Genomic DNA, 26,947 nt, shown 5'->3' with positions numbered 1-26,947 from the left:
GGTGAGCTCAGGCTGGTCAAGGACCGAGGTTCCACTAACAGCTCTGAGCCAGCACTGGGCACGCAGCCCTGCTGCCCAAGAGACAGAGGGACATAAACTACCTGCACCGTGACCAAGGCTACACTGAGCTCTGTTCCGGCACAGTGGAAAGAGCCTCATTCCACTTGGGAAGCCAGTTTCTGTGAAGAGGTGGGAATCGTATCCTCAAATCGTGCTGAAGCATCCCAAAGCAAAGACTCCCTGGGACATGGCAGGGATCGTCCCATTGTGAACAGGACTCTGGGCTCAGGCAGTGACAGCCAGGCCTACTGAAGCCCCTCAGGGTGCTGCCTTATGGAGACCACCTCCAACAAAGAGGCCACACTGGCTCACTGCACAAGCAGGATCCTTGGGACTCAGAGCAGCTGCCAGGGAGTAGATGGCAAATTACATCTGCCCACTCACCATCCCAGCTACCAGCGCACAATATCGTTTAACTTCAAAGAAGCACCAGATTTTGTGTGAACCCTGCAGTGAGTATACAGCCCAGTTTGCCCAGGACAGTTAGATTCATTGCTTTTTGTCCCTGGCGTAATTAATTATAGTGCCTCCTTTCACTGTCAAAAGCACCCTGTTTTAGACAATAAATTGCATGGTTGCTCTACCAATACCCTTTTACAGTCTTACTGTTGCCCGAATCTGGACATTTACATCCAGAGAAACTCGTATTGCCCCAGCCCATCTCATCACCTCTGCAAGGACCACCAAAGGCCACCCATTGTCAGGCTCAAGTCTCAGGAATGAGTGAAACTGAAGAGGTTGCGCTGATGCTATGGGCTGGGTTGGGTTTGAGGTCAGGATTTAGTACTTCCTCTGCACACTGCTGGGTAAGTCCATTCTTCTGTGTGTGTTTCTTTAAATATATCTTTACTGATTTCAGAGAGAGGAAGGGAGAGAGCTAGAAACATCAGTGATGAGAGAGTCATTGATCGGCTGCCCCCTGCACACCCCCTACCGTGGATCGAGCCTGCAACTGGGCATGTGCCCTGACCGGGAATCGAACCATGATCTCCTGGATCAGAGGTCAATGCCCAACCACTGAGCCACGCTGGCAGGGGGCGTAAGTCCATTGTTGATACTGAGGTTAGACCTCTCTACCACCAGTCTCCCGCTGGGCCTTCTCCAAACGGTCAGCCCCCTGGGGACATGGAATCACCCCAGGACTATGTGTCTCTCCTGCTGGGAGCCTCGTCATGCTCAGAGGGCCTCCACAGGAGGCCCAGATTAAACCCTGGCCTTTGTTCCATGTTGGATGCAGTAGCACAGGCTGCTGACCACTCTCCCCTCCAACCCGGGTGTGCAGCCCCATCAGCCCCACACATCCCACACTTTCCCAATCACAAGAGGGTCCTTTTACCTCCCAGTTGTTTGGAACAATACTAATAATTTTGTATATTATTATAATAGATGATAATATACTGTATAATAGTAACGGCAATAACAATAACACTGGATGGGTCCCTGGCACAGTCTGCTATGTGCTCACTGGCTTCCAACAGAAAGCACCTGCTTCCCCAGTTCTTGCTCTCCCTTACCCCCGACCCCTCCCTGCATTTACCAGAACCTTTCATATTTTTAAAGATAAGATCAACCAGAGTTTGTCATTGATATTTGCTTAAAAATTTGACCCTTCCCTTGCCCAGGCAGCAAAAAACAACAGATCAAAGGGCCTTCCCTTCCCTCCTCCATTTTTCTCAGCTCCCAATAAATCATTATTCTGTGAATGGAAATTATTTCAACTCCAACGCTTGGGCAAACACCAAGAGAAACAGATGACCTTATTGCAACAACGCTGGGTCTTAGAGACACAGGCTGTCTGAGCCCCGAGCTCCGCAGGCTGTGAATGCCTCACTGGCCTGGGACTGGAGCCTGTGAAAGTACAGGCTGTCCTGCCCAGCAGGAACGCGTGGTGCATCATCTTCAGGTTTTCTGTTGTTTTTCTGTTGCCACCTTAAATGAGGACTTGACTTTCCCCTCAAAGAGCAACGCATCTTATTCTTTCTTTTGCATTCAACAGCCCCAGGTGTGACCTTTCCAACGACCAGAGCCTGTCTAGATCCAAACCCAGGGTTAGTCGCAAGCGCACAGAAAGCATTCCTGGGGGGCAGTGCATCCAGTAGCGGCACCTAAGAAGACCCTAAATCCTTCAGGGGGATAAAGGAAGTGCATGGGGCAGCCACAGCTCCTTTGCTTCAGCTTGACCCATGGGACAGTAGAATGTGGTCTATGCGGAGGGGCTGGCAACCAGCATACTGAATCGGTCTCTACTCTTCCTTATGGGTTTGTCATGGGAGCACTGATTCTCAATTAAGATCTGGGTTAAAACAAAAAGGTGCAGAAAACACAAACCTAGAAATTTGTCTATTTTTTTCTTATCTGTCTCTCTCTATGGGGAGCTAAAGTTGCCTCAGCGCCCCATCATCTTGGGCTCTATTTTGTTCTACAAAGAATTGAGGTGCAAGGAGACAGAAAATGCTTATTGTGCCCAGTACGGCAGAGCGTGAGAATAAACCAATAACTCCCTGTCTTTTCCCATTAATTTTTTTCCATTCCTTTCACCTGAACTTTTTAATCACGATTTTCCAATGATTTATAAGATTCTGCATACCAAAAGTCATTTATTAAACCAATTGGTATCTCCATTTAAAAAAAATTTAGACATATATCTACCAATCTGGTCATTTGATTAGCACAAAATAACCATGTTCCCATACAGCCTGACTTAATGTGATTTTAGCCAAAAGCAAACTTTATATTTAGTTAGCTAGCATAACCTAATCCTGGAGAAATTCAGATCTGGGTCACCGGAAGAGAGACTGGCCATTGCAGGCAATGGCCTGGTTGAGTAGGGTGGCCGCCACGAGATTTAGAAAGACGGCCAGTGACCCTAGCAAGAGAGTTCTATTATTCTTCAGTGGCAGAGTAGTAAGGAGTTATGGGTTCAAGTTCTAACACTAATTACTTCCTGGCTGTGTGACCTTAGGAAAATCGCCTAACTTCTCTGACTTCAGTTTCCTCACCTATGAGTTATTATACTCTCTGGCTCATAAAATGTTGTCAGGATTAATAAAATCATATATGTAAAACACTTCTTACAATATAAGGTACTGTATACATGTTAGACACCATCACTTAGATTAATGCTAATTAGCAGAAATTAGAAAATCTGAATTCTTGTTCTGACTTTGACATTCACCACCTACATGACATTGCAATTTAATCTCCCTATATCCAAGTTTCCCCGTCTCTAAAGCTGGAATGAGAATATATTCCCTGCTTTCCTCAGAAGGTGACGCGAGGGGCAAATAAGATATGTAGGAAATTGCTTCGTATGCTGTAAATTGCTACACTGATCATGGTTGCAGTACCGAACCAAGTGTTCAATCCAACTAGTTTCACTCATCTTTTCAGAAGACAAACATCTTTATTTAATCAGTACTTACAAAGGGCACGACCTGTCATTTATGGAGCCCCTTCCACGTGCCAAAGAATGTGCTCAGACCTGTAGCACACATTTGTTTATGGTGTTTTCACAGCAATGCAATGTTTGTTATTATAATCATTTTACAGACAAGCCAAGGAACTGCTTGAGAGGTATAAACATGTGAAACTCCAGTAGACCTAAATATGTATGTGTCTGCCTGGCTTCAACGTGCATTGCCATTCTGTAAGTCAGCTCAGCAGCTCAGGCTGTGGTTGTACAGAGAACAGGAGAGATCGGCCTGCAAACCACAGGTGCGGGGGGCTGCTCGCGGGCCCTGTGCTTGCTGAGCCAGACAGCATCAGGACCTGGTCCCCTCGACTCTCCTAAACATTCTTCAAATATCTGAATTGAGAAGTACTAGAAAGCTAGTGAGGAGTTTTGGCTGCTGGGTGGGTGGTTCTGGGAGAATAGTTGGGGAAAGGGAGTGAGAGGGGCTTTAGAAGCCCCTCCAGAAGGTCGGCTCCCTTGGGCAGGGTCCTTGCTTGTCTCCCTCACTGCTCTGCTCCTGGCTCCGAGAAGAAAACTCAACAACTGGTCTTACTAACTCACGATCCCACCCAGAAGAGGCATTCAGTCGGTTTTAAGAGAGGACAAATAAGATACTGCAATGACTTAATAATCTCTGTACCTATCCGAAGAGCAAGGCAGATTTGGGCCATTAGATGGGGCTGTGGGAGGGACTGGATCTGTGGCTCTTCATTTCTCTCAAGACGGACAGCCCACGGGCATACCCTGGAGGAGACTGAGCACAGTTCACACCTGTTCCCCTGCATTTCCTAGTGGAGCCAGCGGAAAGTGGAACGAGGCACCAGTAGCCATTGAGGGCCTGGCTGGCCTTGCTAACTGCTGACTTTTGACCATTCCCACCTCCTGGCCAGGCTGTTTCAATTCCGTCACTCTGTAAACAGAGGTGTGGTGAGTGAAAGGTTTAACCCATCTTCTCCAGCTCCCTCTGCTATTCCTGGTTGTGGGCTATGTGGTGGGAGAAACCAGGTGAACAGAGAAAGGTGGTGAATGCTTGGCCAGAGGGCTTCCAGAAGGCTGCATGGCTGCCTGGATGGGGCAGCCCAGAGCGGTGGGGTCCTTGGGCTTCAGAGGAAACACGACTGGCCTGGGGTGGAGCAAGCCCATGACTGGTCTCACTCATGGGACATGTGGTGAGGACAGCTTTCACTCATGGGATATGCAGTGGGTGACATAGCCCTCGCACTGAGCCTCTGAATGGGGCATCTTGGGGTGCAGAGCGGGACTGAGAGGCTGGGTGCAGCTCAGCCCTTCAGCCGCTCTGCTGAAAACTCAGGCAGATCTGCACACCTTCCTCCCTAGCCCCAGCTTGGCTCACCCATTCCTCCCTGCAGACAGGGCGTGGTGGAGCATTAAGTATCCTATGCTGCTCCTGCAGTTAGCACAATACCTGCTTACAACATTCCAGGGAGCACAGGCCTCAGTGGAAAAAGTGACCACTGCTCACTCAGCTGAGAGAAAGGAGGGAGGCCACACGGCCCCAGCCCCACCCTGGGTGGAGGGAAGGCAGGGCATGGCATGACTGGCCGGGGGTTAAGACACTGTCAGCAACTTAGAGAGACTGAGACATGCAGAGGCCTGCAGCCCTGCGCCGAGTGAGGGGAGGGCTGTATGTGCACTGGGAGGGAAGGCAAGTCCTGTGCCAGTGCTTGCCACCTAACAGCAATGGGCCTCCTTTTAAAAATCTGTACAATGAGCACAACAAGCAAGACAACTTGTATTATCCCTTCCACAGAGATGCCATCCCTCAAATAAAATTCTCATTAGGCCCACAGTTCCCAAACTGTGTACCAAGGCACCCTGTGGTACCAGAGTAAACTCAACAGAGGAGCCGCAGGATATTTTCCATTTTCTAAGGAAACATGGTGAAGTCTGTTGTATATCTTGCAAAATACCCCTACTAAGTTATTTGAACTTAACTACTTAATAAATGGAACTTCTAGGTATTTTTTTGATCTAGGGGCACTGTGAAAAAGTTTACTGAGACACTAATGGTGCCATAAGTCAGGAAAGCTTGGGAACCTCTTTATTAGGCTCTGAGCTCTTCAAAGGCAAGGACCATATATTATTCATCTCTGTATATTTTCTCCCCTCTTCAAAAACAAACAAAAAATTCAGCCCTAATGTTAGCATACAATATAGCCCAATAAACATTTGTTTAACGAATAAAAAAATTAATAAAACAGCATGTGTAAATGTAGCATCACCATACAGCCCTGCCACTCAATGGCTACTGTGTTCCTGATCAAAATAAGCTGCTCAACAAAGTGAGAAATTGTCTCCTTCTCACCCTCCAGGAGGCTGAGCTGATCCACCAGGACCTTCCTATAACTGCTTCTAAGTCATTGAAGCTAGCCCAGCTACGAAGTGCCCGGGGGACTTTCAAAAACACTCCCTTACAAAACTGAGTTTTACTCATGTCTTTTGTGAGAGTTTTATCTGTGTAATTTATCAGCAGACACAGACCAAGACCAGGACATTCTCCAACACCCCTGCCCCATCCATGTGCAAAAAGAAATTAAATAAACAACAAGCCTAGACTTACTCGTGGAGTCCTCTTCCTTGGAAATGTGAGGTTGAGATAGTTATGAGGAAGAGATGATTTGGCCACGCCCAAGTCAGCATTTTCTCCATAGTTTTTGCCCCAAGAGTCTGTTAGGAAGTAAAAGTATGTCTGAGACTTGGATCCTGCCACAACTACCCAAGGGATCAGGGGTGTCATTGCTACAAGGTCCCACCAAAATAATTCTCTCCCCTCAACTAAAGATGTAAATGGCCTGGGTAGGGAATTGGCGCAGCTCTATCAGAGACCTCCCAACGTCAGGGGCAGACCCCCAATGTCATGTGGCACCTGCACACAGACCCACTTACATACACAGGGCTAGGTGGGTGGGATCCACCCGTTTGACCTCAAAGTCAGGGGGAAGGCATGGGTCAGCCCAGAACAGAAGACACCAGTGTGAAGAGCAGCCAGAGATGGGCACAGGGCAAAATGGTGCAAGGGCAGAGTGAAGCCTGGTCCAAAAGCAGGTTCTTACCCACGGGCCTCAGGGGGGTGCCCCGGAAGAGCTCGTAGAACTTGGAGAGGTACATGACCATGCTGAGCTTGTCGGGCTCCTGGGCAGACGCCATCTCCTTGCCCGTGGTCACTGGGGGGATGCCAAACTCACGCTCAGCCACGTCAAACGCCAGCTGGTTGTTCTCCACAGCGTCATCTTCATTCAAAGAGTCAAAGTTGCTAGCGAATCAAAACAAGGTAAAATTCAGGGAGAGGAAGCAGAGGTGGTGGTGATGGGGGGCGGAGTGGTGAAGGAGCAATGACCCAGCCTATGTCCCAAATGACCGCCCCCACTCTGCAGGAGGCTCAGTCACAAGAAGCTAACACCGTCCTTCTCAATCAGGGTGGGACCAAGTCAGATCTGGGCCACAATAATGTCATTGCCGCCAGGGCTGAAAACAGTCAGAAAATGATTTACACCACTTTGGAAAATGTATGAGCTACTTTACCTTTAAATAGTTCCCTTAAATTCTGTTTCTTTTCATTACAAAACTAACATGGGCTTCTTGTCAAAAAGAATCAAGATATTTATAACATGTAAAGTGATACGTGAAAGTCCCACCCCCCTTTCCAAGGCAACCCACTCTGTAAAGATACCAATTGATAACCCTTTGGTAGATTTCCTTCCAACCCCTTGTATGCATTTGCTCGTGGGTGTGAGGTTACACTGCACACATTGATTTAAATACATCAGTAGATGCATTGTGCTTTCAACATCACGAGGTATTTCCACAGACATGATTCAATCTTCCTAATGAACCTGACAGTATTCCCAGCTTATAGGTGAAGACACAAACTCAGAGAAGACAAGTGGCTTGCCCAATGTACATGGCTAGTTAATCTGGGTCTCAACTCTAATTAATTGGGCTGTAAACCTTCCCATTTTCCCCCAGAATTAGGTTTTGCCCATAATTCTTGTCTAAGGGTAGAGCTCCATGGTGGGAATGCTCAAATTTCCCAAGTGTGGTGTTGGAAGGGTGGGGAACAAGTGTAACCACTGAGTCTGAGTCACCTCCGCTCCTCACATATTAGGAACACAGATCAAACGAGTTGTGGGCAGATAAATCTGTGCAAAGGAAAAAAAACTTAAGAAAAAACTCAAATAGAAAATATGCAAAGGGAAATTTTGAACCCAGTTCTGAAAATTCTGCATCTAGCAGAACAGCCCTGGTTTCCCCTGACTCCAGGGTCCCTGTGGGCTGTGAGGAGCTTGGCAGGTCCAGCGAGGCCCTGGACTCACATCAGCTCGGGCCGGAATCGGTGGATGATGGCACACAGGGCCAGGCCACTCCGCCAGGATGTGGTCAGGTCGGTGACGTTGACGTGCTGGTAGCCCTCGGTCTGCTGCTGGCACCAGGTTAAGAGCTTGCTGGGCCGAATGTCTGACTCTGCAGTAAGGGAAGACAGGCTGTGAGGTGCCCTGGGGGAAACATCAGGGTCCCCTGGGGCCCCCCTCTGACTGCCACCACGGCTGGGGACCAGGAGGAACAGCACCAAGGCAAGGGGCCCTGCCGAGAGCATGGAGGGAGGGCAGGATGCTGGGACATGCTCTCCAGCAGCAGAGTCCCTAAGACCCCCTCTGGAACACAGAGATGAGGATGACATGGACTCTGCCAACATGCTATCCAGCGGGGAAGACAGACACAGGTGCAGGTGACAATGACACGTTGGTGCAATGATGGAGAAGCAGGTGGCTGAGGGAGCATGTGAGCGGGTTTGTCCTGAGTCGCCAGGGCTGCGGAACTCGCCAAAGAGAGTCAAAAAGGAGGTGCTTTTGAGCTGCTTCTGGAAAAGTGTCTAGGAATTCATCAGCTAGAAGAAGGCACTGCAGGAAGACTGAAAGGCCTGTGCCAGCAAAGGCCCTAGGGAAACCAGCCGTGTTTGTGTAGAATGGCTGACGACAGGGGTGGCAGCAGTGGGGCATGTGGGGTGTGGAGGGAAAGGAGGGGTGGCTGGTAAGGTTGAGTTGGCCCAAAGGCAGGGAGGACGCAAGATCTGGGCAGGTGACAGAGGCCAGAGAGGTCTTTAAGCAGGATGGTGACCTGAGCAAAACCTGAGGGATACCAGAGAGTTATTCACTTAATCATCCCTGCCCCCCTCCACTACTGAGCACTGGCCTGTGCCCAGCACTGTGCCAGGCCCTGGGGGATCAGGAAGAGTGGAGCACATGGAGCCTGGTATCCAGCTGGGGAGACAGAACCCCACACTGGAAATGAAAGGAAAAGAAAAGTCAGTCCCAGTGAAGCAATTCTGCAGTTCACTTTAATGTGTCAAGGGCTCCACACATATTAACTCCCTGACGGTGATTATACCGTAGGGGTGTCATTGTCCTGGTTTTACAGAAGAGGGAACTGAAGTACAGAGGCAAGGAGCCTGGCCAAGGTCACCTAGGTCATCTGTGCCCCCATGGCCACCTGGTAGGCCTCCTCCCCACAAAGCCCCTCCCAGTGGGTCCCAGGAGGGTAGCTTACCCTTCCTGGAGAGGCCGACAGATCTCCTCACTGAACCCAGCCTCTTGAGAGGGCAGTGGTGCAGCTCCTTAGTGATGTACAAATGCTTCACCTACAAGCAAGAGAGACCACGCAGCTGCCCACCAGTTTTCCCCCAAATTCTAGTCTCAGCGCCTCTGAACCTGACGTACTCTCTGCCCTTTTCCTCTACCGTTGGACCCTCAGCAAGGGAACCCAGGCCACCTGAGACACAGAACAATGGATCTCAATTATTCACCCAGATGCAGAAGCACTCAAGTGTAAATATATGTCACTGGCTAATTTTTAAAATTCATACCACTCTTTGTGCTATTATTGACTGAAGAGGTTGTATGGCTCTGAGTCAATGGGAGAAAAAAGTAGACTCTAGGATGGTGATGGAAAGGACTCAATATTTGGCCAAGTAGATTATCTGGAGACGTATGCTTAGCAATACACACACCTAGTGACAAATAAACATATGTAAATATATGTACAAATGTAGACATACTCTTACTTGTGTTCCAATTCTCTCCTGTGACTCTATGTTACTCTTGTGACTCTCATAGAGAAAGGAACTTGTCCCACCTTTGGGCCAAGAGGCATTGGTGGCCTTGGTCCCAGGGATGTGCCAACATTTCAGTTGACCTCTCCTTTTCACCTCTCAGTGCCAGGTGACCCAGTCAAGGTCTCAGGGAAGGACTTACCTGATGGGGTCGGACACAGTGGGAGTTGAGGTTTGGGTACCGTGTCCCAGGGTCCAACGTGTACAGATCAAAGTTCTTGTTGATGTTCTCTGGGGTTGTTTGAGGTAACAGGCGGTAAAGACTTTCTCTGGAGGGAGGCAGAGCATGGGGTCAGGGATTACTCTTGAAACCTGAGGCCTTTGTTCCCACCCCCACTCCCCTTCTCCTGCTCTCAAGGGCTCTTTAGATGTGTTTGTATAACCCTTCCCTGCAATGCCTGACCCTTGTGGTTCTTGAGACCTGCAAAGTGCAAGGGGTTCAAAGGGGCAGAGAGGAGGCAGGAAGGAGTCTGGGAGGTGGGGATGTTGGCTACCTCCCCAGGCAGAGCTGGCAGCACAGTGGCCTGTGGTTTTATTATAACCGCCACTCAGCCACTCGGCCTCCTGTGACCTGTCCCCCTGACCACAGGCCTCCACACCCAGGACCAGCAAAAGCCATCCCCACCCACCAGTCCTGACCGCTCCCAGTCCACCAGCTAATACAGCCACATGGCCAACAGCAGGGGTCTGGGAGGAAGCTCAGGATCTCAGCAGCAGAAGAGGCCTGGGGGATCAGAGAACCCAGCCCCCAACATGGCGGGGCACTCAGCACTTCAATGGAAGCTTCCCCTGAACTTCTTCGGGCCCCAGGGCAACTGAGCAGTGCTGGAACTCCAACTTCAGGGCCACACTGGATGAAAATTTCTCTGGGGCCCAAGGTCCTGGCCCCCAGAGAAAGTCATTGAAGGAGGTAGATCATAATGGAGAAAGTTTCCTTGGGGACCCCAACGATCAAATCAAGCCATGTATGGGAAGGCCAATGATAGGTGACAGAGGTTTTATCCAGGTGCCACCAAACAGCCAGCTGTGCTCCCTTTCCTGCCTCAGCCAGGAGCCCAGCTGCCCACTCTCACCTTTCAGCCAGCAGCTCCAGAGGAGGAGCCCCCTGGTCCCAGCTCTTCACCATCCATGCTGTGTCAAAGGCCGCCAGGAAGCCGCGGGCACAGCCTGTGCCCATGGGCCAAAAGGGCTGCAAAAGAAAACATGCATAATTTGGGTTGATTCTAACAACTCCCAGCCCGCTATCCTGTTCTATCCAGCAGTCTCTGATTGCCAGGCCCATGTGAGGCACTGGGGGTTAGAGAGGTGCAGGGCAGCTGCTAAGATTCACCATAAATACAGATATCCACAGCACAAGCCATATGTAAAGGGCCGATGACCCAGGAACAGCAAAACTGCTTTGGGGCTCAAAAAAGGCACAAAGAAACTCCCACTTTGGGGGAGGGAAATAGGGACTGCTTCATAAAAGAGCTGCATTTATGCTGATTTTAAAGAATGCATAGGATTCTGATTTTAATCCATTTTAATCTTGGTGGCTGAAAAGTGATGGAGCCTGACGGAAGAAGAGTCTGTCTGGTTTGGGTATAGCAGAGATCAAGGAGGAAGGTACATGAGGCTGAAAAGTGGGGTGTGGGGGTGAGGAGCTGAGTGCTTAGCCAAGGAGCTTCGGTTCTAGTCCACACACCACAGTGAGCAAGGGCTGATTCACCAAGCTCACTGCTAACTAAACTGTCCCATGCGCACACAAAGCATAGGTTGGAATTTGATGCTTAACTTGGGATAAATGCATAAACACATTTTGGTTAGTGCTTACATTAAAGATGAAAAAGTATCCCTTCTGAAAGCATTTCTTTAACCTAAGGAGCCTAGCGTTTGCTGATTTTCTGGGAAGAATTGTGAGCAGGGAGACCATGGACAGAACCTGGACTTTGGGCCCACACGCCTTTCTTGCATCCTATGTCATCTCAGTGTTACAAGGCCACAAAGACCCATCACATGAAGATGGGACCCTGGCCCAGCTGAGGGTCCACGTGCTCTGAGAAGGGCGCCGTGAAGTCCAGACCAGGCCACCTAAGTTTGTACTTCAACAGAGGTGAGACCAGAAGAACCCGGAGGTGGAGGGGACAGCTCTCTGGCTGACAGAGACAGCACTGGCTCCTCTGAATTTAGAGAAAGGGCTGGCCCTGAGGCTCCAGTGGGCTTGGCGGGGTCCTGCTGACTGGCTGAGGACCTGTCCTGCCCCGGCTGCGTCACAGTGGACGCTGCCAGCCAAACAGAAACGCAGGGACCTATCTTCCAGCGGGAGCGAGGGGGCTCCTAGTGCAGGCGGTACCTCAAGCAAGCTGTCGCCCACCAGGGCCACGAGCAGCTGGTGGGACTGACGCTCGCGCACCAGGGCCGCGTTCTCCGAGGCGTACATGGAGGTGAAGTCGAACATGGCCACGTCGGGCTGCCCGTAATGGTTCATGGCAAAGTCTAAAGACGGCAGCTGGTAGTTGGTGGCGAAGTCTGCGGCTTCGCGGGCATAGGCAAGCAGGTTGTCCTGGTTCACGTTCTCTGCGCACAGCAGCATCTCTGTGTCGATGTAGTCCTGGGGGGGACAGGAGCACAGTGCAGCCGCCCGCCTCTCTCAAGGGCAAGGGTTCATTCCCACCCCCTCGCAGGACTGGGAATGGGGTGCGTACAGGGAGGCTAATCAAAGCATAAACAGAAAACCAGGGCCAAGCGAAGAAAGAGGAACCGAATCAGCCAGCTGTAGGAGTTAGCAGAGTTGTGATTAAGCCTCAGATTTGGCTTTGAGCTTCCTGGCATCCAAGGCAAAAGGGAAATGTGACATATCACAGTTCTCTCTTTATCAGAAAGAAAGAAGCACAGAAATTCCTTGGGGAGGCAAGTTCTTCCTGGCAGTAAGTTTAAAAGGAGTTTCACATAGGGGTTTCAATAGAAAGCATGGTGTTCTAATGAACAGTGAATATAATAATGGTCTTGCAGCAAACAGAGATGCATATTTCATATGGCTGGTTCTCGTGATAACTTCAGTAAAATTAAAAGAGAAAAGAGTGACTGAAAGACTGATTTTTATAATGAACTAAGCTAAGCTGATGTGGTCCAGATATGTGGTGTTTAGTGGTCAAACAAGACCAGAAAAGAAATGGGTGCTTGCCATAACTCAAACTTTCTCTCCAAAATCAGTTTCCCCTTTTCTCGACAGGCTGAGGGCCATTCGGGGACCTGCTTTCTTTTGCAGTATTAGTTGCTATACTTCCTACCAGGGGGTGGAGGACCTGAGCCTAGAAGGTAGGATACCCATCCTGGAGGGACACTGGCAGTGAGCTGCAAGACGCCTATCTCCCAGGGTCTAACCTGCTCATCACGTGGCAAAAGAAACTAAAAGACTATCTTTCCCAAAAGGTGACATAGAAGGTGCACATCACTGGGGGAGGTGGGGGGGGGCTGGGACTAGTGTGTATAAGATCAACACAGGCCTTGGGGTTTCCTGGGAGCAACAGGTCAAATCCCGCCTCTGCTGTTTACTGGCTGCGTAAATTTGGGCAACTTATTAAACTCCTCTGACTTTCCATTTTCTTACTTGTAAAGTGAGAATGACAAAATTTAGTTCACAGAGCCACGGGAGACCAATGAGACCACGTAAAATCCCCAGCCTGATGCCTGGCGTGTGGGAAGCACCCACTGCATCTGCACCCATGGGCCCCAAACAGTCCTTCACTCTCCGACACGGGCATCCTGGCAGAGGTTGCAGCTTAGGGAGAAATGCCGATGGGGCAGAGGGAAGAAGGCTTTGCCTCCCCGGACGGGGCAGCAGGGGGGCACCAGATGTTGAGCCCGTCGCTCGCACATCTGCTGGTTGTCCTCAGTCAGCCTCATTCAACGGCCCTCCCTCATGCGCACCTCCCGCCCAGCAACTCAGGTTCTCAGCTAAGACCTGGCCACTGTGGAGGAGGCCCAGGGGAGGGCTGGGTTACCAGCGCCATCCGGCCGCTGCCAGCACGAGCTGGCGAGAAGATGGGCACATTCTTCTCCGACAAGCAGCAATGAATGGTCACCATGCCGCTTGGGCTGTAGGCCGACACTGGGGAGCAGGCTGACCCTGGACTGCAGGATCCTTATCTTGAGGCTGCAGCAGCAGCGGTGGCAGGATCAGGGGCGCTGGAAAGGTTGAATACCTGGCCAAAGTAGCTTCCAGCCCAGGACTCGCCACTCCATGCTCCTTCCTGCCAACCCTGCTCTCTGTTTAGGCAGGAAAATGCAGAGGCAGGAAACGGAGGCCAGGAAGTCAGTAGAACAGAAAAGCAGCTGCCCAAAGCAGGCGGAGAGGTATAGCGGGAACCTACAATCCACTGCATGCTAGGGGCGGTGCCAGGTGCTCTGCGAACATTTTTATTTTTATTTTTTTAACTCTCACCCAAAGACTTTAAAAAAATTTTTTTTAGAGAGAGTGGAAGGGGAGGGGGGAGAGAGAAAGAGGGAAACATTGATGTGACAGAGACACATCTATCGGTTGCCTCCTGCATTTGCCCCCACTGGGGCCAGGGACCGAACCTGCAGCCCAGGTACATGCCCTTGATTGGGAATTGAACCCGAGACTCTTTGATGGGCAGGTTGATGCTCTAACCACTGAGAAAAACCAGCCAGGGCTCTGTATACATTTTTAAAGGTACTCTCCCAAACCACCCTTTCAGGCAGAAACTATTATTCCCACTCTGCAGACGAGAAGACTGAGGTTCAGAAAGGTCAGGCAGCCTAATCACGGTCCTGAGTTAATAGGTGGCAGAGCCAAGACACAGCTCAAGTCTTTTTGCCTACAAGAGCTTTCCACCCTCCCATGACAAGGGGGCCACAATTAACAAGTAAAAGTGTCTCTATGTCCCACTAGGACAAGAAGCCCCCATCTGCCTCTAAATGACCATGACCTCCCAGAAAAGAGGGCAGGGCTGAAGGGAAGAAAAGACTCAGATGATCTCCTGGGGGCCAAGACACACACTAACACTTGGGTTAGCGACTCAGCGCCAACGCCCAAGTTCTCTGCAGAAACACCTCTGTGTGCATTGGTGTGGGCTCGTTCATGCAGCACCAAGGAGAAGGAAAGTGGTGGGTGGCGGTCCTGTCCCCTCCCCGCCTTGCTCAGTTTCTGCTCCTACACTTGCCAATGCTGCCAGCCCCGGTCACAAAGGGAAAGACAGGACATAACAGCCGAGAGAGACGTACGTTGATGATGACACCTTTGTCGAGCAGGCTCTGCTTCTTGGCCGTCATGACAAAATAGTGGGTGCAGTCCTTGTAGTAAACAATGTTTTCGAGATCGATCCCTGAAAAGAGAAGGGTCCATGCGCTCAGTGCTGCCTGGTGCCCAGTGCTCCAGGAGCTCTACTTTGCCTCTTTACTTACCCGCAGCATTTTCACACTAGAAAAGGATTTGCGACATACGAGGCTGGCCAAGATAAAACCGAGTGCCAGAACTGACCCAAGCGAACGCAGCTAAGCGATGCTTCTACCATTTCCTGGCTGTGTGTGAAAACCCAGGTGCCCCAGGAGGAGCTACTCAGGTGAGAGGGCTGGGTTGTGTCTTTTTTCACTTTCCACCAATTGCAAAGACACTTTATAGACTAGGTTTCTGCATTTAAAACAACGTCGTGAGATAATAGCTTAGTTCAGTGGTTCTCAAAGTGGGCATCCCAGCCAGAAGCATCTGAGAACGTATTAGAATGGAAATGACCAGGGCACAACCCAGGCCTACTGAATCAGAAGCTCTGGGGGTGATTCTGGCTCATGCTGGAGTTTGAGAAGCACTGGCCTAGCTTCCCCCAAGGGAGAGAGAGGGAGAGACATGGCAACTTATCAGCAGTCCACACAGAGGCGTGCTGCGTAACCATAGGAACCCCTTTATTGCTATTAAATAGGAAACAGCTATCAGTGCAGAGGGCCCCCCAGAGAATCAGAGGAAATTCATCGCTGTCACTGTGTGAGGGGCGGTGTTGTGAAACAATGGCCAAAGGTGACGACCATAGCCAAGTCTAAAGGAAGCTCGTTCAAACATTTGGAAAAACACGCCCAATGTCCTGTCAGAATTTACAGCTGATGGTTTATTTAAGTACTTATTTTCTTGGTTTTTGAGGGGAAGGGAGAGTTGGAAAATTCTTAAATTACTCAAAGGGACATAATATACTGGAAGGAAATACTTAAAAAAAATGCAACCGTGCTGAATTTCAGAGGGTCATGGAATGGGCACACGTCACTGTGGCCAGGGAGAGGCAGAGTCTGGCTCGATAACGAATCCCATTCCTAGAAAACTATCTTAACAAAATAATCTGACAGAAGCAGTTTTAGCTGCAACAGTAAATAACTGAAAGGTTTAAATCAGAAGTCAGCAACCTTTCTCTGTAAGGGGCCAGATGGTAATACTTTGGGTTCCGTGAGCCCTCTGGTTTGTGTCACAGCCACAGGCAGCGACATACACACATCGGCGTGCTGCACTCCCACAGACCTTTATTTTCAGACACTGAAACTTGAATTACATACAACTTTCAATTTGTCACAAAATAGTCTTCTTATGATTTTTCTTCAGCCATTTAAAGATATTAAAATGATTCTTTGCTCAAAGGCAATACAAAAACATGTGGCCAGCCAGCTTGCCACCCCATGGTTTAAATGCTTTAAGCAGTGACAATACATCCACTGAAAGCTGTTCTGCCCAAACTGACCATCAGGATGACTAGGTAGCCATAGGGACAATATTTAAAAGGTTATGCTGAATGAGAAAAGCAGAATAACAAAGAGTGTTGGCACGAGAATGAGAGCTAGATCCATGCAAAAAGTAGGGATGCAGGTGAAAAATTACTGGAAAGGGCACCTAATATGCTGCACAAACACACTGAGGCTTCTTCAGGGACCACCCACAGGTTACTGGCTCCCCACTCGGAGAGCTCCCTGAATCTCACACTGATCTCCACATAGCCTGACCAGCCTGCACGAGGATGGTTAATTGTGGGTGTCCCTCCCTGGACAGGAGCCACTCGGGTGGGGACAGTGTCAGCCTCAACTTTATATCCCACGATATTCAGTACCAACACACAATGGGCATTCAATAAATGCTTCCTGAGTAAACAAATGTGTCCATAGTCACGTACAACATTTAGAACTCTCTGTGAAGAATCCCTCTTGTCCTCGAAGGAATCCTGCCCATTACTATCTTAAGGAGAAATCCCTGCTTTCATTTTATCAGAGTGGGTATCCCAGTCCCAAGAGCTGGGACAGTCAGCAGCCCCTCGGGGCACTTTAGGAAGTGACAATGGCCTGGAGAAAGGTGGCAGTCTCACCTGTTTCTTCTTTAAGGTCCTGGAAGAATTTCTGATTGAAGATGAAAGCCACGCCACTGATCTCCTCCACCTTGGCCTCGGCTGTACTGTTTCTGTTTATGAAGTTGGCGGTGATGGCAATAGCCAGCTTCCCACGGAACTCTTTCCTCCTGAACCCTGCAGAAGGCAAGAGGAAGGAGTGGGTCTGTGTTCTGAATCTGGTGTGAAAACTGGAAAAGATTACTGAGAAAGCTGCTCTCCAACACCCCACAGGTCAATAAAAGCAGAATTCTGGATCTCTGGAAAGAGGGGGCAGGTGGCAATGCCGAGCTCTGTGCCCAAGGAAGACACCCACCACCAGAGGCCTTGCTAAGTCAGCCAGGGTTTCTCCTTCTCTAAAACCTACGTGCCCATTATCCTGGTTAGGCTTCGACGAACAAAGGCTAAAGTGATCTTCTCCAACAGCAACTCACAGGCCCACCCTGCTCAAGATGTGTAAGACCCACACGCACTGTGCACTTATACAATTAAAACCACTTTGTTAGCATTTTCATGGTTTGTTTGTTTTTTCCCTTTGAAAAGTAGGGTTATGGGACTGAATACCTGGGGGACAGAAACCTTAACAAATGTTCTTTCTATCTCAAGTCCAGTGGCCAGCACTTAGCACACACTCAGTAGGTGTATAATAAACAGATGGCATTCTAATTTGCAATTAACGTAGTACAGTGGTTTACATCGAAATTTCTTTTTAATGGCAGTAAGAATTCTATACCCAATTACAATGTGTGTTTCCCCCCCCACACACACACACCAACAAGCAAGTCTAGGACACCAGCTGGAGGTTCTACAATTCATCCAATTCTGACACTGTCTACCCAGATGACACAGGTGAAGGGCTCAGTCTCACAAGACTGCCCTGCACTTCACATACCAATTGCAAGCCTATGTTTCTGACCAACCAGCTATAGTCTGGAGGTTCCAAGGACGCCTTGCTTGGGTTAGATTAATTTCTAGAGCTCACAGAATGCAGAGAAACATTTGACTTAGTGGGTAGTTCAGGAACAACTGATGGAGAGATGCATAGGGCAAGGGATGGGGAAAGTGCGTGGGCCTCCCAAGCCCTCTCAGAGCGCGCTGCTCTCCCAAACATCCACCTGTTCACCAACCCAGAAGCTCTCCGAACCCTCTTCCTTTGGGGCTTTTTCAAGGCTTCATTACTTAGGCATGACTGGGTAAATCTCTGGGCCCTGGTGACTGAACTCAGTCTCCATCCCCCTCCCCCTCCCAGGAGGTCAGGCGGTGAAGGTTCCAACCCTCTAATCATGTGGCGGGCTCCCCTGATTTCCAAAAGTCACCTCATAAATCGGCCTATTATGCATAAAAGGCACCAATTTCACCTTTATGTCTCTGAAGGTATTTCAGGAACTGGGGACAAGAGACCAAATGTTATAACAGAAAATGCTCCCATTGCTCTTATCACTCAGGAAATCCCAAGGGTTTTGGGAGATCTGTGCAAGGCAGGGATGAGACCAAATATACATTCCTAATTATAAAGCAAGCGGGCGGCCACATCTCCACAGACCACTTTCTAATCCCCTTTCTTTTTAGCATCTGGCTCTTCCTACAGCCCTGAATTTCCCCTCTGCCCCAGGCTGCTGTTTACTTTAACTCAGGGCACTCTTCCTAGCAGATGTGCTGGACATGACCTTTGTCTTCAGCCACCTGTGGGAATCGCCCTCACATTCCCTCACCATATCACTGAGCCTCATGCTGATTCCCAAACTTCTTTGTCAAAAATCCCTTTAACTAGCCTGGCCAGGCATGGATCAGCAGTTGAGTGTCGACCTAGGATCCAGGAGATCGGGGTTCGATTCCCTGTCAGGGCACATGTCCAGGTTGTGGGCTCGATTCCCAGTCAGGGCGTGCAGGAGGCAGTCGATCAATGACTCTCTCATCATTGATGTTTCTATCTCTCTCTCTCCCTCTCCTTTTCTCTCTCTGTAATCAATAAAGATATATATATATATATCTTTATTGATATATATATATATCTTTATATATATATATATATATATATATATATATATATATATATATATATATATATATATAAATCCCTTTAACAAAAAATCTTGGGTTTCTACTCTGGGCCTAGTCCTGTGAGTCATCCTTCATTAAACCATTGTCAAAAATGGTCAGAAGTGGCCTTATTATCTAGATCAGTATTTCTTAACAGGGGTGATTTTGTCCCCCAGGGGCATTTGGCAAAGTGTTGAGACATTTCTGGTTGCCACAACTGGGGTACTACTGGTGTCTAGTGGGTAGAGGTCAGGGATGTCACTAAGCATCCCATAATGTCTTGGGGACAGCACCCATGACAAAGAATTACCTGGCCCAAAATGTCAACATTGCTGATCAAGAGTCCCTGCTCTGGTCTACTTACTTGGTCCCAAGTTGCTCAGATGGCTCCTCCTTCCCTCCCTGCCCTTCATGTTCACAAAATGCCAAAATACACTCAAGCTGAGCACGAATCCTGAATTTTCAAATATTCAGACTCACAGTGCCCTCACACCACCAGAATGGCCCATAAACTCTAAACAGCACAACATTCAGGTTGGCAGCTTAAATATTCCTTGTCAGATATTGGTTATTGGTTGCAGTGGGTGGGGAACAGGTATGGAAGTGAAGAGAGAGGAAAAGCACTGTTTGAATAGCAGGTAGAAAGGGCCTCAGCTAGCCAACCCCACCTCCTGAATTTTCTCGGATCAGCCCTATTTCAGGGAGTCTGTTTCATCCTCAGAGAAGGCGCCTTCCCCATCAGACACCTGTCAAGATTGAAAAGCAGACCTGTGCCTAGCCAAAGAGATGCCACATGGGACTACTTTACCCACAACCCATGGTCTCAAATGAGTACAGTTAGTGCAAGTCAGTTCAGCCTGTGCACAAGTTAATCTTGGGGCTGGGGTGCAGGTGACTGAAGGTTTTTCATGGCACTGAGGTTTCTCTCTCAACTTAGATCCTAGCCCAAGACAATATGTTGTGTTTCCAAATTTACAACACAGAGAAGCAGTTTTGCACCTTGACACTTTTGGCAAAACTCACCTTACTGCCCAGCAGTGAATGTGCTTAAAAGTCATGAAAAGAGGTGGGCTCCTCCTCTGGAGTGTTATCCTGGACAGTAAACTGATGCCATTAATAGTATAAAAATGCCTATCTTAGATGAAGTGAGTAGGAAAGTGCTTCGCATCGTGGCTTGAACATTGGCAGGTGCTCAATAAATGTATGTTGATTTTTTATTTTAATTTCCATGGCACTTAACCTTATGAAAGCACTTTTACATAGAGTCCTTTCCCAGTCCTTATAACTATGCTCTAATGGGGCTCTATTTTTCACATTTTACAGCTCAAAAAATTGAGTTTCAGAGAGAATTAAATGGCTGCTCTCTAAACATTCACCTCATGCACAACAGGGCGGTGTGCCCTTCTATCAAGACCCCCTCTAATTTTGGAAACTGTCACCTTGCTCCCTCTTCTCCCTTCCAGATACACCCCCTCCCACTCCTGTCTCCCCATCCTCAGCCCCAAAAAGAAGAGTCTTCACCTTCCAATGTGTTCCTGCGGCCATCGGCACCAATGATGACATCAAACTCAAACTCCGACAGGGAGTGGTCTGCAGGGAGAAATTCTGCCCTCCAGCCAATTTCTACAGGGACAGAAAAATGAGATGAGTTGGCACAGAGAATGGTGGAAGCAAGAGTGATTATTACCCCCCCCCATGTTGGCCATGAGAAATGGACAATGCCACTAGTATAGGCACTCCAGACAGAGCCTCCAGAGGAAAGACCTAGAACTGCCTAGATTCACATGGAATCTGGAGCCCTTTCGGCTTTAGTTTTAGTTCAATCCAAGATGAAGTAAACCAGCAGCGCCAACTCCGTGCCTGGTTTTGCTGATTTCTATAAAGGCTGGGAGTCTACGCTCAATGATTCTCGAACCAGTCTCACCTGCACCTTCTTTTACTGAGCAGATTCTACTGTGTTCCCTTCATATTCCCCACATTCCCCAGTGCCCTCCCATTGCTAAACAGATCCAAAAGGATGTGCAGGGTGTAATGAAACCATTTGAATTCCTACTTCATTATGCTCAAAATGCCCCACTGTGCAGCACACAGTCTTCTCTGGTCACTCAGAATTTAACATCCACTGGAGGTCTGGGAGAGATTAAGAGCACACAGGTCTCTGAAAGTTTAATGGACACCCAGCTACAAAAGCCAACTGATGCCTCCCTTAAGTTCCCCATATTCTGGGCTAAGACAGGAGAAATCAGAGTTGTAGCCTATGTGTGAAACTATGGGGTCTCCAACACTATCTGGCTCAAAACTGAAAGACTTGACCAGGCAGGAGATTTTGATAATAAGTAAGATGCAGAAGCATCATAAATAAACCCTCTGGTGTATACACAAAATCAGAATTTACATAAACATACTAAAAACGGGGGGGGAGGGACTGCTAAAGAAGGCATAACTACAATGGGTGAACTTCATGATTTGTAAATTATACTTCAATAAAGCTTAAAAATGTTATATATCGAATAATATTTTGAATATTTATTTCATATTTCCCCTAAAAACTTCACATTTACTAGACTTCAAAAATATCATATGGGTACAACAAATGTGTCCACATATCTGTGTGTATACACAAACAACCCGAAAAGCAGGGAATGAACTTTATCAGACAACCAAATCGGTCTTCTGTCCTACTTCCTGATTTGACTTCATTTGTCAAAGTACCACCTCCTAGTGGCAGGGTAATCAAATTACAGGTTTAATGACTTGATAATATATCCCCTGGGAGCTGAAGAGCAAACCTAAAGTGATAGCAATGGTCAAAAAAGGTAAAATATCCATTGATGAAATTATGCCAAACAGCTCCAGATAAGAATAACTGTCACAGAAACATCCTTTGAGAGCTGCAAACTTCATTTCCAATTTTCAATATCTGATTTCTAGACAGAAGAGGAAAGTTATACTGTACTGTGGTTTTCTTGATCTTCAGGAGGCTCTAAAACCTTCACAAACTCCACATTCACATGGATTTCAACTCCCAGTATCAGGGCCACCTTGAATAGGATGAGCTGTAACTGACGAATACCTGTCAGAAAGGAAGGGAAGGAGAGATGAGCTGTCAGTAGCAATGCCTGGGTGCCTCCTGTATATAGAATACTATGTAATCGCTGTTCAGTGATCTCTGAGCATAGCAATACATCAATAATGATCATTATTGGGCACTAATCATGTGTCAAATACTCTGTTTTGTCATTTAACCCTTACAGTGCCCCTTTGGGATAATTATTCTCATTTTATAAATGAGAAATTCAGGGTTAATGAAGCTAAGTGACCTGCTCAGGGTCACACGGCAGTAAAACTAGAATGGCCCCAGCTGTGTCTGATTGTAACACTGTGCTCTAGCTGTTAGTGCTATAATGATGGAGGTTCTCTCTTTCCTGCCTCCTGCCTCAGCTGGGCTGTGGTTTGGTAAGATAAAGATGGAAAGAAGAGGGGGGAGGGGGATAAAAGACCCTAAGTAAAGTCAGCCATCAAATGGCTCATTCTGTGGGGATCTAGGCCTAAGCTCCTAGCCATCCAGGGAAAGGGGTGAGGCGGGGAACTCTCTCCAAAAAGCTGGGCTTATGGCTCTCAACCTCCTACCCACTCTCCAAAACTCCCTCTACGTGTGGCACCTTGTTTCTCTATTTTGTCCCCTACTATTCAGCACAAACAGGGTTGCCTCCACATATATTCCTGTAGAGTGCAGTTTCAAACTTTCTCTGGGTCCCTCTGTATTTCATGGGCTTTGCTCATGTAACATTTTTGAACATCTACAAGGTGCCAGGTGCCATGCTAGGTCCAGGGGACATGGAACACCCCCTCTAATGGAGGAAACACAGGTCAACAGAATGGGGCAGGGCATGGAGGCATGAATGGAAAGTATAGACAAAGTCTACACCTCTTCTTTCTAGAATAAATACCCAGAAGTAAAGAAAAGTAATGGGCAACAACAGAGGGCTAGAGGGGCAGTGCGAGGTGAGCGGCAGGAAGACTAAGTGGTGGGGCAGGTGAAAAGAAGAGAAGGAATCCAAGAGGGACTAGAGTGGAGAGGAGGTGGTCAGCTCTTGGGTTGAAAGGAAGGAATGGGTGCTTGGGCGGAGGGGGAAGGAGAGGGGCTGGAACGGGGAGTGCCTGCCAGTGGCTTCTTTTCCCCAGAGCATAGGAGGGAGGCCATCTGCTAAGAATCAGGAGGCTGTGGTGGGGGCTTGGAGCAGCCACGGTGGGAACTGGAGGAAGATGCTGACACAGGACAAGTTGAGAACTGCTGAGCAATGCTGAAGTCCAGGACACAGCTGGGCTGGGGACCACGGTCGGTCTGAAAGAAAGCCAATCAGCTGGGGCTTAAAGACTTCAATCCACCTCCTGCCTGGAAACGGGCATTGTGGGAGGCCTGGCCTCTCCTTACAGTTTCAAGGTTCCTAGGCTATATGTTTCCAGCACACATTAGGTGCTCAATAAATTCTCCCTGCCCCCCTTCTCACAGGTACGGGGGCTGCCCTTCGCAATGATCACTCTGAATGTTTGAGTCTCGGTTCTGTGATTCTGCCAGACCCTCTGCACACTGGGATATTTCCAAGGACTAGGAGTTAATTGGGAGCAGAGAGGGGCTCCTGGCCTAGAAGGCAGCCCAACAGCCTTGGGGCCGTCCCAGGCCTCCCAGTGCCCAGCTCTGCCTCTCAGGAGGGTTTGATGAGAAAGTGGTGTTCGATGTTGTTCTAAATTGGTAACCAACCTACATTCTTTCAATGGGTGGTAGAGAACATCCTGAAAGCTGACACTGCAACTTTCTGGGCAAATCCAAATTACTTTCCAATGGACTCATGGAATTTTCTCATGTCAGAGCGAGAATAAACTCTGGGCCGCTTCTGGTAAGTTCTCTTGCAACTTACTAAATTACACCCTATGTAGCTGATAATTCTCACCAGTCATTCCCACTTGAATCCCATACCCATTTCCCATCAGTTCTTGTCCTCATAAAAATACAGTTTTCAGGATTCTCCTCCCAGCCATGTTTCGAATTCTGAATTCTGAAGCTTGGGAACCCTGGCTGCTTCTGGCTCACTGCACATTATAGATGTTAAGCATTTCCTGAGTATCTACTATGCACCAGGTACAGTGATAAGCATATTACAAACTTGACCTTGTTTAATCCTCTCAGCAATCCTGGTAGGCAGGCATTCATCACATTTATGGGAGACAAAACTGGGGCTTTGAAGAAGTTAAGGAATTTGGCCCAAGTCACACAGAAAAATGGGCAAGACAGATTTTGGATCCAAATCTGTTCAAACCCTTGAACTCTCCCCATAGTAGCAACCTCCCTAACTTTTATGAGTCACTGATGCTATATGTGAAATGGCTAAAGATCTCCTTTTTTTATGGGAGGGAGGTGCTCTCCCAAAGCCCATCTGCACAGATACTGCCTCAAGAGACCCGGGCTTGAGTAATATCTGAGCAGAAGGGCATCAGCTCTCACCTCGCCCTTCCTAAGCATTCAGGGATGGCCAGGATCTACGACCCACATCCTCTATTTCCCTCCTTTTCTGAATGACCCCCATCATGATGTCCTCTCTCTTTTTAAAGCTCAAAGAAGCTTGGTGTGGGATCTGTCAGTTGTGTCATTCCTCTGTCCTAAACCTTCCATGGTTCCCCCACACTGGCAATACTCCCAAAAGGCCCTCAACAACCGGGCCCATTTAATGGTTTTGTGGGGCTCCCTCTTCTGAACTCCTCTAGCAAGTCTGACTACTCTATTAAAGCACATTTCATTATTGACAAAACCTCGGTGAGTTCTTTAAGACTGCAGGGTGTGTTACTTACCTCTGCCTCGGTCCTCCATATTTCATTCATTCACTCAACAGAAGTTTATTGAGCACCTACTATGTGTTAAGCATTCTTTTATGCTATGGAGATACTCTGGTGAACAAGACATGCCACAGTCCCTGATCTCACAGTGCTTACAGCTTGGTGGGGCTTAGCATAGGGCCTGGCACAAGGCACAAAGCAGGCCCTTCACTAAATATCTGCCAGTTGGCTGTGTGGAGCCCCCAGGGACTTTCAAGATGAAACATCCCGGGGACTCTTCAATGTGGAGAGATGTGTTCCAAGGTCAGCCCCTCCCCCTCCCAGGTGCTACCATTGGCTCTACTCACTGATGTGGTCAATGGAGCCAGCACAGAACTTCCCGTAGAACTTCTTGGCTCCCAGGCCCCGCAGGTCATGGATGGTAAAAGGCCAGAGGTGCAGCACGTTGTTGCGGGAGAAGGTGTCCCTTTTCTCCACCACGACCACTTTGGCCCCCAGGTAGGCAAGTTCAATGGCAGTGCGCAAGCCACATGGTCCTCCCCCAATGATGAGACACTGCAGAGGTGAGAGAAGAGAGACACTCAGTGACTCTAGCACTACAGACACAAACCTATAGTCAGCAGCAAACCCCATCCACCCAAAGCAACCAGCAAGTGCAGACGGAGCACCTGCTGGGACCTGCCATTCAGCCATCCAGTGTTTATTACCCAGGGGCTTGCTGGGCACCAGGCACTGTGCCAAGCCCTGTGAGGGACACGGAGGTAAAGGGTAAAGGGACTTGGGTGGAGTCACCGTTAGATATACATGAGGTTCAGAGTCAGGTTAAACGGGGCTTACATCCCAGCTCTGGCATTTGACCTCTTAGTTTTCTCACCTGTGAAATGGGTCTGCTACCCTTTCCTTGTAGGGTTATTAAAAATACGATTGCTTTTAAAAAGCTTATGGTGTGTCTTTGTAACCCTGATTAGCAATCGTTCCTTAGATGCGATACCAAAAGCACAGGCAACAAAAGAAGAAAGAGGTAAACTGGACTTCATCAAAATTAAAAGCATTTGTGCTTTAAAGGCTACTATCAAGGAAGTGAAAAGCCAACCCACAGACGGGAAAAATACCTGCAAATCACGTATCTGATAAGGAATTAACATTATAAAGAATTTTACAATTCAACAATAGAAATACAAATAACCCAATTAACGAGCGGGAAGGCGATCTGAGTCGACATTTCTTTAAAGAAGATACATAAATGGCTGACAAGTACATGGAAAGATGCTCAACGTCATTAGTCATCAAGGAAATGCAAACCAAAGCCACCGTAAGATATCCCTTTATACCTACTAGGATGGCTGCGATCAAGAAGACAGGCAAGAACGAGCGTTGGTGAGGAGGTGGAGAAACTGGAGCCCTCGCCCTGCTGGCGGGAACGCAAAAGGGTGCAGGTGCTTTGGGGCCGTTTGGCCATTCCTCGAAAGTTAGACACAGAGTTACCATAGGACCCAACAACTCTACTTCTAGGCTTATACTGAAGAGAAATGAAGCCATATGTCCACACAAAAACGTGCACATGAATGTTCATACCAGCATTAGTTATAATAGCTGACACAGCCCAAGCGTCCATTAACTGGTGAATAAACAAATTGTGGTACATCCTCACAGTAGAATACTATTCAGCTATAAAAAGGAATAAGTGCTGATACGTGAATGAGCCTCGAAAACACTATATTAAGTGGGAAAAAAAACAGATGCAAAAGGACACATACTGTATGAGTCCATTCACATGAAATGTCCAGAACGGGCAAATCTATAGAGGCAGGAAGGAGACTAGCTGTTGCAAGGGAATGGGCGGGGGGTGGGGGGGGGGATTGGGAGGCTGCTGCTGATTGGTATAGGGTTGCTTTTTATGGGGATAAAATGTTCTGCAATTAGATAGTGGTGATGGTTGCTCATGTTTGTGAATATACTAAAACCACTGAGCTGTATACTTTAAAAGGGTGAGTGTTATGGCATGTGAATTCTATCTTAGTAAAATAATTATATGAGAAAAAGGTATATGGTATCAAGTTTGACATACAATAGTTAGATGTTGTT

The 26,947-nt window shown here is 48.2% G+C and overlaps 1 protein-coding gene across 5 annotated transcripts in view; it reads right to left on the bottom strand.

Annotated features, from left to right (window-relative positions):
* Positions 1-26,947, bottom strand: part of MICAL2 (microtubule associated monooxygenase, calponin and LIM domain containing 2) — a 150,058-nt gene that overhangs the window by 89,107 nt on the left and 34,004 nt on the right. For all 5 annotated transcript variants that reach the window (XM_087821735.1, XM_087821733.1, XM_087821734.1 and 2 more), the window contains exons 2-13: positions 25,210-25,417; positions 21,987-22,103; positions 20,552-20,653; positions 16,973-17,128; positions 14,865-14,965; positions 11,971-12,228; positions 10,712-10,827; positions 9,781-9,907; positions 9,077-9,167; positions 7,846-7,993; positions 6,586-6,785; positions 6,093-6,199 (exon numbers count right to left, since the gene is read on the bottom strand). In XM_087821735.1, coding sequence (XP_087677861.1) covers positions 6,093-6,199; positions 6,586-6,785; positions 7,846-7,993; positions 9,077-9,167; positions 9,781-9,907; positions 10,712-10,827; positions 11,971-12,228; positions 14,865-14,965; positions 16,973-17,128; positions 20,552-20,653; positions 21,987-22,103; positions 25,210-25,417 — 1,731 coding nt within the window. The remainder of the gene's footprint in view (positions 1-6,092; positions 6,200-6,585; positions 6,786-7,845; positions 7,994-9,076; positions 9,168-9,780; positions 9,908-10,711; positions 10,828-11,970; positions 12,229-14,864; positions 14,966-16,972; positions 17,129-20,551; positions 20,654-21,986; positions 22,104-25,209; positions 25,418-26,947) is intronic.

The sequence above is a fragment of the Miniopterus natalensis genome, chromosome 11 (genome assembly GCF_054644295.1).
Source record: "Miniopterus natalensis isolate mMinNat1 chromosome 11, mMinNat1.hap1, whole genome shotgun sequence".
Lineage (NCBI taxonomy): Eukaryota > Metazoa > Chordata > Mammalia > Chiroptera > Miniopteridae > Miniopterus > Miniopterus natalensis.
This window is presented reverse-complemented; position numbering and strand designations above follow the sequence as displayed.